Source organism: Alnus glutinosa, chromosome 5 (assembly GCF_958979055.1).
Source record: "Alnus glutinosa chromosome 5, dhAlnGlut1.1, whole genome shotgun sequence".
In the NCBI taxonomy this organism is placed as follows: Eukaryota; Viridiplantae; Streptophyta; class Magnoliopsida; order Fagales; family Betulaceae; genus Alnus; species Alnus glutinosa.
The window spans coordinates 5,409,780-5,426,092 of NC_084890.1; the positions used below are offsets into that span (position 1 = coordinate 5,409,780).

The 16,313-nt window shown below is 34.1% G+C and overlaps 1 protein-coding gene across 4 annotated transcripts; it reads left to right on the top strand.

Annotated features, from left to right (window-relative positions):
• The first annotated feature begins 8,547 nt into the window (after positions 1–8,547).
• On the top strand, positions 8,548–12,404 carry LOC133868331 (G-type lectin S-receptor-like serine/threonine-protein kinase RKS1). 4 transcript variants are annotated; one of them, XM_062305182.1, is made up of 7 exons: positions 8,548–9,923; positions 10,203–10,331; positions 10,674–10,864; positions 10,981–11,191; positions 11,497–11,566; positions 11,772–11,922; positions 12,000–12,404. In XM_062305182.1, exons 1-7 carry the CDS (start codon positions 8,642–8,644, stop codon positions 12,297–12,299), a joined length of 2,334 nt encoding a protein of 777 aa, XP_062161166.1. In that variant the 5' UTR covers positions 8,548–8,641; the 3' UTR covers positions 12,300–12,404. The 4 variants fall into 4 exon arrangements, with proteins under 4 accessions (XP_062161166.1, XP_062161165.1, XP_062161167.1 ...); XM_062305181.1 differs by having other exon boundaries at positions 8,549–9,923; positions 11,329–11,566; XM_062305183.1 differs by lacking the exons at positions 10,674–10,864; positions 10,981–11,191 and having other exon boundaries at positions 8,549–9,923; positions 11,329–11,566.
• The last annotated feature ends 3,909 nt before the right edge of the window (positions 12,405–16,313 follow it).

Below are 16,313 nucleotides of genomic sequence, written 5' to 3' on the forward strand. Positions count from 1 at the left end.
AAATGATTTCAGCTGAAAACATTCTTTAACATTTGGCACGTACAAAAAATCAGAGATAGCAATGAACTTCGTCGACGACGGATTCTGGTAACCTCTGGCGGCAACGGAAGTGAACTGCAAGAGAAAGTGCGCGCATGCAAGAAACAAAAGCCCAAACTCAAAAAATGATTTACAAAAATTAATAAATAAATGAGATAAAACCATTTTATGCAGCTTAAATGAGGTTTTCTGGTTAACATAAACTTTTTCTTTTTGACAGATTTTCGGTCGTTCTGATCACTCAAAAAAAATAAAAACTTTTTGCAAAAAAGAAAATCTAGATCAAAACAAACGGAGCCTAAGGGGCTGGGCAAATATCAATGAGCCACCAACCTCCAGGTCCTCCACCTCCCAGCCACCCACTTTAATTTTGGTATATGTTTGTCGCCTGCAAGATCGAAGGCAATTATAATGAAAAATGGGTAAATCAAGCATGTTCAATTATTCTTAACATTACTAAACGAGAATAATTTCAATAGGAATTTGGTGTAAATTAAGTTCTTTGTGTCCTCTAATAGTAGCAGAATCACAATCGAATAGCATTACTCTTACCCTTACGCGCGGCAGATAGTCATCGATCTGTTCCCCTTTCCTGATCTCATCATCAAATCGTCTCCCTAAAATCAAATGGGTGGAATTTGACATTTGGATTAGGATCCATGGGTTTTTCTACAATAATAAACTAAACCAACCACTTTGTCATGTAAAAAGTGAGAAATAATATAGGTAGATATGATGCATTTAATATCAATTGTTCTACTATATATCTACTGACATTGCAGTTGATATACGTGTTGGGAAGTCTGTCTTTCCCTACAGTTTCAGTAACCGACCAAGAAAGATTCGAGTGGCCCAAGTATCGGTAACCGACCCAGAAAGATCCGAGTGGCCCAAGTATCGGATGCACTGTTAACCGACAGGAGGTAGCACGTATAAAACTAGTGGAAGGATGCGATTAGGTGACCAAACCCCGGGAAATCCGGGATTCACCGAAAGCCCATACCATATCAATAATGAGTCAGCTTGTCAATTACTATTGGAGTGTACATAAACACTACTCAGGTCAGAGGAAGTGATGTCCCTTAAAAGCCGGAGCACCCTTACCTAGCCATAATTACAATGACCTATAAATAGCAAGACCTAGGTACAAGGTAGAGGGCTCTCTCTCTCGGTTATTTTCTCTTAATTCCCAAAAACCTCTCTTTAAAGATTATTCTGAGACTAACTTGAGCGTCGGAGGAGAACCGTGGGGAAACCCACAGCGTGTTCTTGTCTTTTTGCAGAGTATTACCCATCCTTCCTTAGCAGTTGAGGTTGTTACGCCGGAGTCGGGACTACATCAACAATACGTACTTGACCACCCACCCCCCCCCCCCCCCTCCCCAATGGGACTAATCAGAGACTCTGTCAACGGGTGGGGTGGGCAATGCTCATTAGTCGACGATGAAACATAGTACATGTATATATATATATTAATGTAGATATGATCAAATGTGAAAAAACATAGTACATGGATCATAAACTTCTTGCATCAACCAAGTCTGCCTGCAACCTCACTTGCCATGATCCTGTATTGTGCAAAGCGATTTCTCTTTCTGCAAACGTTGCTTCACTTCCTCCTCCGGTTTGGCACATCACCGGACGCCATAACTACCGGCCAAAACATTAGAGACGGACCAGACGGTGGTCAAGTTTTAGTCTCTAGCGGAGAAATCTTTGCGCTTGGTTTCTTTACTCTCGGCAAGTCCACCCACCGCTATGTTGGGATTTGGTATTATAGGCCTATTCCAGGAAAAACCGTGGTGTGGGTTGAAACACTCGGTTTCAGCGAAAAATTGACACATGCATGTTCTACAAAGCAATTAATATCCATGATAGCAACTCATTGCCATAAGGCCAAATCAGCTAACCCAAGCTACATGATTAAGGAAACAGAAGAAGGCAGGGGACCATCTGGCATCTTCCAAAGTCGTGCAGTAGAAGAAGTCTGCAGCTAGCGTTAAAGTATTGATTAAGTTGTTATTATGATTTTTTTTGTAAGTTTTAAAGTTTTTAGGATATGTGTTGAGTACTAAACATAGAATCAGAGTAAAAAGTTTTGAGTTCAAACTTTGTGTCTGTCAATTTATCTCACATTTCAGTTAAATATTTTATGTGTTATACCTTAATGAATACATTTTACTATTATTTTTTTATAACCCACCTCTTATTTCAAAAGTTTAATTAAGCTCATGAAAAAGTCAAAAACTCTTCATTTTTTGCAGGTATTGGACTTATGGATGGAAGAAAAAGCCTTGGAAATAGTCAATTCATTATTGTCAAGAATATCTGCTCATTAAGTTTTGAAATGTACTCAAATAGGGCTCTTATGTGTGCAAGAACAATTAAACCACAAATCAGTCAACCATGCTTGAAATTGTCTTCATGCTTGGAAATGAAGCAATTGTTCCATCTCCTAACAAGCCAGCATTTATCAACAAAACCCTTAATTCTGGTTTGGATTCCTTAGGTTCTAAAGGAGCACTTGCTTCTCTAAATGAGATAATCATTACCTGATGACCATGCCTGAAGGTTGATGAAGTCTACTCTCATCATTTTCATTCCTTAAATTTGTTGCAGTCTGCTCTCATCAGTTTAACGAGTGATGTTATAAGGAGAATTCATGTTCTCTTTAAGTCCTATCGAAATTAATGTATCTTTTAAAATCATTATTGGATCAAAATACAATAATAATTTATCACACATCTAATAAAAATAACATCAATTTTAGGATGGCTCAATAAGAAGACTCTCATAATTTCCATTCCTTAAATTTGTTGCAATCTGCTCTCATCAATTTAACAAGTAATGTTATAAGGAGAAATCATATTCTCTTTGAGTCCTATCGAAATTGATGTATCTTTTAAAATCATTATTCGATCAAAATACAAGAATAATTTATCACACATCTAATAAAAACCACATCAATTTTAGGATGGCTCGATAAGAAGATTACTCTTGCTTTTAGTGTTACTCCAATAGAACTATTTCATCCCTAGATTTGATAAAGTTGGTGCGCATCCTTAGATTTGATAAAGTTGGTGTGTAAAATTATAAAGTGCTTCTAAGTTATATATATCCTTCAAATTTCAAGCCATGAAATAAATTTTTGGGACCAAATCTGAGTCAGCAATGAATCAGCCATATGCTTTTATTTTATGGAAAATGATAGATTTACAACATCACCACAACAACTGCACAACACCCCCTCACATGGGGTGGGGCCCAGCGTGTGGGGTCCACCCCCATGTGAGGGGGTGTTGTGCAGTTGTTGTGATGATGTTGTGTAGGAATCAAATCCCTCATATGGGGTGGGACCCAGTGTGTGGAGTCCATCCCCATGTGAGGGGGTGTTGTGCAGTTGTTATGATGATGTTGTATAGGAATCAAATCTCTTATTTTATTTTTAAGGTAAAGTGTCAACTGTCAAGTCATCTTTATACTACTATTCAAAGTTTTGAGAACTATCGAAGTTGACGTTTTAACTTTATGCGTGCAAGAATGTGCCGCCAACCGGCCAACAATGTCTGCAGTTATTCACTGACATCAACAGTCGTGAACAGTCAACCATTCGATCTCAATCGTAAAAAGTAGAATTTATTTTCTAACCAACTGAAATTTTTTATAAACTAATTTATAAAAAAGAAAAAATTATAACTCACCTATAAATTAAAGGATATGTGTCTTTTAAATATGTGAGAAACACATATTTTTTTTTATTAATGTTATTAAAAAAGTATATAAGAAACACATGTTATTTAAATAGCATGTGTTTCTCATATTTCAAGGGACACATGTCAATCTTAGATGTAGATTGTAAAAATTTTCTTACAAATCAATTTCTAGAAAATTTTTGTCCCTTTCTAACTAATGACCCAATGAGTTTTATGTTGTAATCTTCCGCAACATTTTTTTTTCTTTGATTTTAACAAGCCATCAATGCCTCATTTGTTTTTTTTAATTATTTATTTATTTTTTTAAAGTATGCTTCATTTGTTTATCTACCGTTTTTCGTTACGTGAGTTTTAAGAAGGAAAAAAGTCAGTTATATATACCGTTTGATCATTAATATTTTTATGATCAAATGCTTTTGACCGTTAGTTATAAATCACTTTCAAGACCTTTGGATTCTCTTGAGATTTAGAAAATTAAAAAATAAAAAATATCGCCTCACGTCACACGTCTATATAGAGTTCACAAAATATTTTTTTATTATCACTTCTTTTGCTTTAAATGCTTTCTTTAGTTTGCAATATAGATCTCAGAATAATTATTTCTATGAAATAGTTATTACTTTATATGGTACGAGTCTATTCCTTATAATAGTTGTAATAAATATTCCTTTAATACCTATTCCTCTAAAAAATGAGATAAATAATTATTCATAAAGGAAAAAATTACATTTTATTATTTGAGTTTTTTTTTTTAACCCTTTTTTTAAAATAATAATAATTATTATTATTATTTCATTCCACTCTCTTTTATTGTTGATAATAACTATTAAATTTTTCAATAAAATACTCATTCCGTAAACCAAATAAGGATAATGTTAAACACATTTTCAAATCATTCCATAGTGAGTGATGGGGAGGGTGAAATAGTATTTACAATTCACAAATTTCTGTGTCATCAATTGTTGTCCTTCAACCATTATGATTAAAGGGTTGTTCGTTTAACTTTCATATTTTAAAGTGTATAATTAATGAAGGTAAACGTTATAATCTAATCCTAAAAGGTTGAGTGTCAAGACACTACAAAAAAAAGACTTTTTGAGCCGTTTTAATTTGTTGGAGCCATTTTAACGAAAATGGCTCTAATTAGAGCCAAGATCAATATCACTCAGTCGCACCGCGTTAAATATTCCGGAGGGCACAAAATCAACCTTTGAAAAAAAAACATTTTTGCATGATTCTATAACATTGTAAGATCTTTTTTTGTTCTAATTTTATTTTTTGTTTGTATTCTATTTTACTGTTAATTTTTTAGATTAATATTATATATATAGTATCAACAAAAAAAATTACACGAACAAAATTAATTTTACAACATTTAACACTCAGTAAACAACTAGCTGGAGGCCAGGAGCTTCTTAGACGTAGTAACAATAAAAATAATTCATAGTACGTTCTCATTTCCACCATCATATGTAATTAAATAGTTTTATCCCTTATGCAAATGAGGATACAAGGAGCATTGACTCCACCAAAATTTTAAAAATTCCTTCAAAATTATAGGTTTTTGTTATCATTATTTTTATTGAAATAAACCTTTTAAAATTTTGTTTTTAATTAGTACTACTTAAAAAGTTTTTGTTTTTGTTTTGTCACCCTGTTAATATTCTGATTGACTATCACTCGAGGGTTGGTCGAGCAAAACTGTGATAAATTTTTCACTTAATATCAATGCTTGCTCAAACAAGGTGTTGCGAGAGAGAAACAAATCGTTCACTCGAGTGAATTTGTGATAACGTGAGTTTTGTAATTTTCTTGTCCGATCTAAGTCCTTAAGTTATATTGGAGCACATTATGGACGGCATGGCATCCCAATCAGTGTTATTTTTCAGTTTTATTAATAATAAATACATTTGAAAGAGTTTTTCTTTGTATGAAGCCCTCAAATTGCCTTTGAGTCGTCCTTATCACCTATAAATGATAAGGACAAAACTCCTACTTCTAATGCTGCATGTCGCATTTATGTTTGTCTTATGTCATTTCAAAATTTATATAACTTTTAAATTCACAATTAAATCAATCAATCTTTTGAGTAAAAAAAAAAAGTGTGAGAATTAGAATTAGAATTAGTATCGTGGGTGTTTTTGTGGCTGATATTAGATAAGTCATGAAAGACTCAGTACACATCTTTGTAGAATATCCACCTGTAAATTGTTGTTCTAGATAAATGTATATATAAATTCTGTCAACAGCAAGAAAGCATACAATTTTTTTTTTTTTTTTGACATGTCTACACAAGAGGGGGAATTAGAACTAATAACCTTTGCTTTATGAAACATGGTCCCCAACAAATTGAACTAACCCTTATAGACGAAAGTGTACAAAATTTCCTAAAGGTAAGGCGCTCCTGCCTCACCAATTAATGGACCCTAGAGTCTACACATTTGCATGTGAGAGGGGGTCCTAAATGAGTAAATGTCGCGGGGTATTTTATTAAAGTAAAGTGTCCCTTTTTCTTTACTAAATGCAAGTTCCTTTCGTACCTAAGTCTTTTTAACAAAATCTCAAATCTCAATACAGTCACCAAAGAGAGGCAAAGAGGAAAGAGGAGAGATAAATATTTTTTAATTTAAAAATTAAAATAATAAATAGGAAATCTATAGAGTATCTCATGCATGTGGCTTTTCTAATTTTTTTTTTTTTTTTTTTTTTTGAGATTTTTCTCTATATTTAGAAACATGAAGAGATTTTGAAGAAGCTGCTGAGAGTGCTCTAGCTATTTCCTAGATTTAAATGCTTTAAGTACATGTCAATTTAACCGATTGAATTATATATATATATGTTGGGAGAAAAACCTTTATCCTCAATGAATTTGACTATTTTTTTTTTCTCCACATCTTTTACTGAAATTCATCTTTGTCCATGAACTTTTTTATGATCTTGTTTGTCATTGTCCAGCTATGTTACTCAAACTGACAAAGTGCGCAACCTGAGTTAAAGAAAAATAAAATAAAATGATGTGCATCCCATTCTTAAATGCAGCAATATTGCCCCTTTATCAATATTCATCATGTAACTTCCATTGAACTCATACCATCAAGCTATGGGGGACCTTAATTTGTACCCTCATAATCAATTTTTGGTCTCATATTTAAATACCAAAATGCATTATCATACTCGATCAGGCCGTGAAGATAACCCTAAAACACAAATAGGCGATATGATTTGGAAGATTCATCCAATGAATCCACCCCAAAGAGATTGGCATTGACTGAAACCAACAATTCACCCTCCGAAGAGGACAGACGTTTAAGGTCAATGTCAAAGTACGTACGTGCAAATTTGCAATAGAAAATTGATTTTTCCAGCACTTTTTTTTGCTTTTTTTGTTTTCCACTATATATATATATTATATGATACTGATTATTTGGACACATTTGCTCCAAGCCAGTAAGCTGAAAACTATGTCCGACTTCTTGCCCATGTGTGTTGATCAACGTTGATAATTTGATCATCGGTCTTATTAAAACAATTAAAACACGTTATATCAGTCAATAGTAAATGAATATAAAATAATAAACAAATTATATATACTACTAAAAAAACAAATTATGCCTTTTAATTAGTTTACAAATTATGTCTTTGCCATGATTTCTAACTTTCTACTTCCAAGTCCCAAGGGCGAATCTTACAAGCTACCTCCTAGCTAGATTTCAATGCTTTCGGCAACCTCATATGATTAGCCCACAACCTATATATATATAATCTTCGTTAGGAAAACCATATATGGATCTTGCTAACGGGTTATTGAATTAAAGGGTTTTCCAAGTAATCGAGTACATGAACAACAGTCCCTAAAAAAAAAAAAAAAAAAAAGGGATAAAAATACAATTAATAAATGGTTAAAAAAATAAGTCAAAAAAGTGCATGATTCAGTCATCTCAATGAGTCATATAATGCAGTTACAAAAACAAAATTGATGCAGATTAAGACAACTCTATTTGAACCCCCACATAGAAACTGTAACAGCCACTGAAAGGCGACTGAAGCTATAAATGCACTGTCAAAGCTCAAATCAAGGACCTAAAAAGTGAGAGACACCAACATATATAGAGATCAAATCAAAAGTTTACCCAACCCTAATGTCTATTATTGATTTTTGGAAAATGTTTGGGATTCACCGGGTGAGCACGAGCAAAATAGAAAGAATTAAAGAGCTTGAGAGATAACAAAAAAAAAAAAAAAAAAGTTTGAGAAATGAGAAAATTGTAATTTAAAATTGTATTATTAGGTGTTTTAGTAAGTTTGATTACTATTCAAGTTCTATTGATGTATCACAATTAAATTAAAGAATATGAATTGCTATTTCATTACACATTCTTCTATTCTTAGCGATAGCTTTTTATTTTTCTAATGAAAACTCATTTCACTTACAAATATGGCTAGAAAGGGGGTAAACTTGAAAAAAGAAAAAAGAAAATAATACACATAATTCTTTACATATCAACATATAATCAAGTTTTAAATTAATCTATAAATCTGATAGACTTAATATAAATTCCATAAATCAATAATAAATTTGAAAATAAAATGTAACCGACTATAATGTGGTGTTAAATTTAGAAAAAAGTGATGTTGACATGACAACGCTAAAAGATTATCCTCACGATCGAGTAGGTTAGAAAGTTGAATGTATTTCTACTATTTCCTCCCTCTTGCACCTTACTAATTAAAAACCTCACCTACCTCCCAGATTTTTGTCCCCCAATATCTTGAGTTCAGTTTCCCCCCATTTAAGTTGAGTTTGATCATTGATTCCTTCTCAACCACAACACCAACACAGAGCAATCTCATTAGCAAACCAACCTATAATCTTCATCCAAAAAACCACCATGAATCCTGCCAAAGAGCTATTGAATACGTCGTTGCTTCTCTCCCTACTTGTTTTCCGATTTTGCATTTCCCTTGACACCATTTTGCCGAACGAGACCGTTAAAGATGGTGACATCCTAGTTTCGAAAGGAAAAACTTTCGCCCTTGGGTTTTTCAGCCCGGGAAACTCTGGCCGCCACTACGTCGGAATATGGTATTACAAAGTACCTGAACAAACCGTTGTGTGGGTAGCAAACAGAGACAACCCTCTCAATGATACCTCCGGAGTCCTCTCCATCAACATCCATGGAAACCTCGTCCTCAACAGCAAAAACCGAAGCACTCCTATCTGGTCTACTAACGCTTCAGTCTCATCCACGAACAATTCTATGGCGGCTCAGCTCTTAGATTCTGGAAATCTTGTTTTGGTTGTACGAGACAGCCAAAGGGTTACATGGCAGAGCTTTGACTATCCCACGAATACTCTGCTCGCGTCCATGAAATTTGGGCTGGACCGGCGAACCGGATTCAACCGGTACCTAACATCTTGGAAGTCCGAAGATGACCCGGCAACCGGCAACTGCTCATTTGTGATTGACCCGACTGGGTACCCACAATTGTTCATAAAAAAGGGTGGATCTCCATTGTGGCGGGGCGGACCTTGGACCGGACAAAGATGGACCGGTATACCTGAAATGAATATTCCACATTTTTATTTCAACGTTAGTTATGTGGATAATCAAGATGAGGTCACGTATGTGTATACTTTAACCGACCCTAGAATTTTCACTACACTAGTGATGAACGAACCAGGAGTCGCTTCTCGGTCCACGTGGCAAGAGAGTAGATGGGTCATGTTTTGGTATACTCCGAAAGAGTTGTGTGATACGTATGGAGAGTGCGGTCCAAACGGTTACTGCGACCCATACAATCCCACCAAGTTCCAGTGCACATGCTTACCCGGGTTTGAACCCAATTCGACCAGTGAATGGAACTCGGGAGAAGGGTCGGGCGGATGCGTGAGGAGTCAAGGAGTATCCGCCTGCCACAGTGGAGAAGGGTTTGTGGAGCTGCGACATGTGAAGTTGCCGGATACTTCCATAGCACGTGTGGACATGAGTTTGAGTTTGAAGGAATGTGAGCAGGAGTGCTTGAGGAACTGTTCTTGTACGGCTTACACCAGTGCAGATCATACTAGGGGTGGGATCGGGTGCTTGTCATGGCACGGGGACTTGGTGGACATCAGAATGTTTGCCAATGCGGGACAATATTTGTTTGTACGTGTGGATGCAACTACATTAGGTATTCTTCACATTTATATAGCTTTTTCTTTTGTCACCTTTTGTTGAATTGGAAAATATTATCTGAATTTCAATGGATAGAAAAGAGTAAATTTAATCATTTAATTAATATTTAATATTTTACTCATGTGTTGGCTCAAGCTCTAATGAGCTCAAGACATATGTTCTGATTTGACTATGTTAAATCACATAATATCTTAAAAACTTAAACTAATACTACGAAATGATGAATTTAATCATTTAATTAATATAAGTTTCTTACATTTATTTTTTATTTTAGCTCAATATTCAAAGAAAAATGGCCTTATTCGGAACAAGAGGATGCTCGTAGTTCTTGTGGTTTCTGTTGCCGTAATGTTGCTTCTTTTAGTCTCCATTGTGTATTGGCTGGTAACGAGGAAGAAAACAGGTAAGTAAACTTGTTTTACACTCTTTAATTTATTTGAAGCAGCTTTTATTTCTTGTTTCTATTCACCTATTTCTTTGATTCTAAGGCCGGTAATAATCAGATATTAAAAAAGAATTAGTTTGGTAACTGAGGAGGCAAGAAAAAAGTCTGAATTAATTTTTACATTCATAATTATTCAATTACCAAAAGGACTATAAACCTACCAATGATAACAAATGAAAATTATAAGCTTGAATTCTACTTGTATTTCCTCAGTTTCGTTAGTGAGCTTTTTGTGTAGGAATTCATCATTGCAAAAAATTAGCACCCTGAAATAATATTTGTAACTGTGTTTGATGACAGAAAGCAGGGGAAGCAAAAATATGTTTGGTGTTACCTCAACTTCAACATACCTTCATGAAAGCAGGGAGTTAAATGAGAGTACAAGAAATTCAGATTTGCCATTCTTTGATCTAAATATCATAGTTGCAGCTACAGATAATTTCTCTGTTGCTAACAAGCTTGGAGAAGGTGGTTTTGGCCCAGTTTATAAGGTAGTCTCCCTGAAAATGTCCCAAAATTTGAGTAACTTCAGTTCATATGTGTGTGTTAATGCACTAGATTTGTTTCTATGCATTATGACTAAATGAAATTTGTACTTAAATTTTAGGGTCTCTTAGATAATCAGAAGGAAATTGCAGTAAAAAGACTATCAAGATATTCCGGACAAGGAGTAGAAGAATTCAAAAATGAAGTTAGAATAATTGCTAAACTCCAACACAAGAACCTTGTGAGGATTCTAGGTTATTGCGTTCAAGGAAAAGAGAAGATGTTAATCTATGAGTACTTGCCAAACAAAAGCCTCGACTTTTTCATATTTGGTATGTCTACTTTTCACATAAGCTTCTTGTAATATCACCCGAAAATGGTCCTCCAACTACAAACATATGAATTAAGTCCTAGTATGTAATAAAAATACAGAAGCATATATATTCTAAGTTCTCATTTCTTTATTTAGACGAAACAAAAAGGTCCTTGTTAGATTGGAGAAAACGCTTCGAGATTATTTGTGGGGTTGCTCGAGGGCTCTTATATCTTCATCAAGACTCAAGATTAAGAATTGTCCACAGAGACTTAAAGGCCAGCAATGTTCTACTTGACAATGCAATGAATCCAAAAATTGCAGATTTCGGTATGGCTAGAATCGTTGGAGGGGACCAAAATGAAGCAAATACAAATCGCATCGTTGGAACATTGTAAGTGCATTACAAAAGAAAGATATATTACAGTCTCCGTCCTATTAAGTACCTTCCATTATTATATGTCTTAAAAGTACAAATTGAAGTGGTTTTTAAGCAAACCTTTGTTATTCTATTTCCTATTGTGTTCCTAGAAAGTTTATACGTCACGCTAATGCACAAACATAAAGCTATCTTTGATCATTTTATTTTGCTACTATAGTGGATATATGTCACCGGAGTATGCAATGCAAGGGCTATTTTCAGTGAAGTCTGATGTATATAGCTTTGGAGTTTTGATGTTAGAGCTCATTACTGGCAAAAAGAACAGTGCTTATTATCATGATGGTCCCTCCTCAAACTTGATTGGGCATGTAAGAACTTGGGCAAAAGGCTTATCAAATTAGCCTGCTATTTTTATAAGCTAATATGATGAATATGTTTTTTGTAGGTTTGGGACTTATGGAGAGAAGATAAAGCCATCGAAATAGTTGATTCATCACTGGGTGAGGAATATGCTAATGAAGTTTCGAGATGTATTCAAATTGGTCTTTTATGCGTGCAAGAACATGCAATAGATAGACCGACCATGTCAGCAATTGTTTTTATGTTGGATGATGACACACATCTTTCTTATCCAAAACAACCTGCGTTTATTTCAAAGGGCACTTACAACAGTAAAGATAGATCAATTAGTGAAGGTGCTTGTTCTGTAAATGAAGTATCAATTACTATGATTAGTGCTCGCTAACCACATGTTGTTAGGTTTAGTGCACCAATATGCTATTATAGCTTGAGCTTAATTTCCTGTAAATCAATTGTACACTGATATATATATTTCTCTTTTATATATGAATATAGTATAAAACCATTACCAAGAGAATATAATTAAGTCTAAACTACTACTCATGTATTTTTAGAGTTCGTGATTGTTATACGTGAAAATCACATATTTTAAGGGTACATGTCAATTTGAAAGAATTTTTATCGACTTTCTATTACCTTGTATGGTTTAACGCAAATCACTCTTGGCAAGCTTCCAGTTAATTATCTCACTAATTAACAAAGTTCTACAACGCAAAAAAGCTTCTGAGGCTTAAGTTTTAGATTGTAAAACAGATGGCTATGATCAGGTCATTCTTGGCAGGCTATTAATTAAACACTAAACAATCAAGACATAGCCACATATTCTAGTAAGGAACCAGCCATCCGGGTCCCCAATGTCACCAGCTCTCAGTTTGACACTTTGGAAAATCTTGGTTGGATCCAAACTCTAACAAAGGTTTGTTGATGCAAAGAACATTCGCACTTACTTCAAGTCGCCTTTTCTATTAAAAAAAACCAAATGAGGTGCCACGTGGGACGAGGGTCTGACCCTCGCCCTCCGTATAAACGAGCTTGTCCTCAAGTTGCCTTTAAGTCGTCCCTATCACCACTATATGCGTGCAAGAATATTCCGCCGACCGGCCAACATTAATGTCGGCAGTTTGCCAGTTATTCACTGACGTCGACAGTCGGAAACAGTCAACAATTCAGTCTCAAACGTAAAAAGCTCAAAATTTATTTTCAAACGACCCAATGAGTTTTATGTTGTAATTAATATTACAAACATTTTTTTTTCTTTGTTTTTAACACAGCCATTGCTTCATTTGTTTATTTACCTTTTTTCGTTACCTGAGTTTTAAGAAGGAAAAAAATCAGTTATACCGTTTGATCATTAATATTAAATGATTTTGACCGTTATTTTAAATTACTTTCAAGACCTTTGGATTCTCTTGAGATTTAGAAAAGAATAAAAAATAAAAAATAAAAAAAAAATTCACCACACGTCACACGTCTATATAGAGTTCACAAATTATTATTTTATGAGTAATGCTACATATCACCCTTGTGTCCACCTTTTGTCCTCCCATAATTGATGTGACTTTTAAAATCACCATTGAATTTATGATAGACCACTAATGAATTTTGATCCAATGGTGATTTTAAGAGCCACATCAATTATTGAAAGACAAAAAGTGGACATAAAGGTGATATGTAGCATTACTCGTAGCATATTATCACTTTTTTTTTTCTCCAAAAGCATACAGTTTTGAACACTTATTTTTATTTAACTTTGATTAAAGGGATGTTCCTTTAATTTTCATATTTTAAAATGTGTCAATGACTAATGTAGACGTTATAATTAAATTCTAGAAGGTAGATCACCCAATCGCACTGTGTTAAATACTCAGCACAAAATCAACCTTCAAAAAAAATGTTTTTGCATGATTCAATAATATTGTAAGATTTTTCTTTGCTCTAATTTTAATTTTTTTGTATTCTATTTATCTTGCTTTTAATTTTTCGGATTAATATTATATATTATCAACAAAATAATTTGCACCAACAAAATTAATTTTACAGCATGTAACACTCGGTAACAGCTAGCTGGAGGAGGAGCTTCTTCAGTCTAAAAAAAAATAAAAATTCACAGTACTCGTTAATACCATCATATGTAATTAAATAGCTTTATCCCTTGTGCAAATGAGGATACAAGGGGCAGTAACTCCACCAAAATTTTAAAAATTCCTTCAAAACTATAGGTTTTTATTTTTATTTTTAATGAAATAAACCCTTTAAAATTTTGTTTTTAATTACCACTTAGAAAAGTTTTTGTTTTTGTTTTGCCACTTGATATTTTGCTTGACTATCACCCGAGGGTTGCTCAAGCAAAATTGTGAAAAAAAATTCACTTAATATCGATGGTCGCCCAAGCGAGGTGTTGAGGGAGAGAAACAAAGCGTTCACTTGAGTGAATTTGCGATAAGGTTAGTTTTGTAATTTTCTTTTTAAGTCTAAGTCATTAAGTTATATTGGAGCACAATAAGGATGGCATGGCTGCCCAGTCATTGTTATTTTTTAGTTTTATTAATAATAAATACAGTTGAAAGAGTTTTTTTTTTATGTTTTTTTTTTATGAAGTCCTTAAATTGCCTTTGAGTCGTCCTTATTACCTATAATGATTATATTGGTATTTGGTGGTAGAAGTTCAAAAAATGTGGCTGGAGTAATACTAGAAGTAAAACTTTTGTCTTTTACCCTCAAATGTGATGTGACTTTAGAAAGCAAACCTGCTTCCTCCATCTCTCACTTTTTCTTTCTACTCCCTGCTCTTACCATTTCCCTCTCATTCTAGTTTTTTCTTTTGTTTGTAGGCATTTTTCGACCATATCAATAATTTTGGCATCTCCGCTATGCATCTGTCCATCTATTTCCGTACTGTGTCATTCATCTCCTCTCTGGTCGCTGCTGCTGTTTGCTGGTTGTGGTTTTTCTTTGCATAAGAGTTTTCTTTTCTTTAAATATGCCTTCACGGGCGATCTATGGGATAAAAGTTAGTTAAGTATGAGGGGTTATCTCTTACGACCTGGATATATAGTTCGATGTAAGGGGTTATCTCTCACGGCCGGTTTAAATAAATTTTTAGGATATTTGACTACCATTGGCTTAGATCTAATCTGCTCGGAACAGATCTGTTCTTTAACTATTTTTATACATGGGTTAGTGGAAGATAAAAATCATAGATATCACTTTATTGTAAAAAATTTATTTGTATCTATGACTATGTAACCTCAAAGCATGTGCCCATGATTTTGCAAAACTTTATACTTTGTGATGTAAAAGCTTTATGCTCGTGATCTTTGATCAATGAAATACTCAGATCTTTGATTAAAAAAAAAATGTGATGTGACTTTTAAAATCATAATCTAATGATTATCTCAAATTTAATGATAATTTTAAAAGTCACGTTATTTTTTTAGGAAAAAAAGAAGGATAAAAGTCCTACTTCTAATGCTGCATGTCGCCCTCATGTCCGCTTTATGTTATTTCAAAACTTATATAACTTTTATATTCACCATTAAATTTATAATAAATTACTTTTAAAATTCGATCAAATAATACAAGAGGTGAGATTGGAATTAGTATCAGTAGTGTGTGGCTAGTATTAGATAAGTCATGAAACACTCAGTACACATCATCTATCTACGAAGCAATTAAATATCCACCTGTAAATTGTTGTTCTATAACTTGTGTCAACTGCAAGAAATTAAAGCGTACAAAAGTTGCTGAAGGTGCTCCTGCCCCACCAATTAATGAACCCTAGCTAGACATGCATGTGAGACGTGGTCCTAAATGTCACAGGGTATTTTACTAATGTTAATGTTTCCTGAACAATAGTTATGCAATTATTATGCAAAAGACAAGAGATATGGAGTGAGTTTCATATAGGACCCACGCAGTTAGACCCACCAAGTGGGTAGGGGCGGAGGGAGGAGGGTCGAGAAGGGTCAAATGCTCTCCCCTCTCCTCTCAAAAATTCCTCTTACTCCCGGTTGAATTTTTTCAAATGTCCTAGTTTGCCCACCTTTAGCCATTCATCAGGGGGCTGGGCAAATCTTTTTTTTAAGAAGAACGAGATTTACGACTCCTGCCATTTTCGCTATGTTACTGTAATTAGTTCAAAGACTCAAATAATCTGATGAAGGTTGAAAACATTCTTTTAGTTATTGAAAAAATGCACCGTTTAACTTTATCAAAACTATCGTTTTAATGTTTTGAACGCGTCGTTTAACTGACTTAAGCTTAACGCACGCAACACACCGTTTTGGCCTTTAGCGTTTGTTTTATGTTTTCTCTTATTCATTGGACGTTTGTTTTTTTTTTTTTTTTTTTGTCTTTCTTTGTTTAGATATTAAGAGGGTTTAGAAGGGGTCAAACTGTC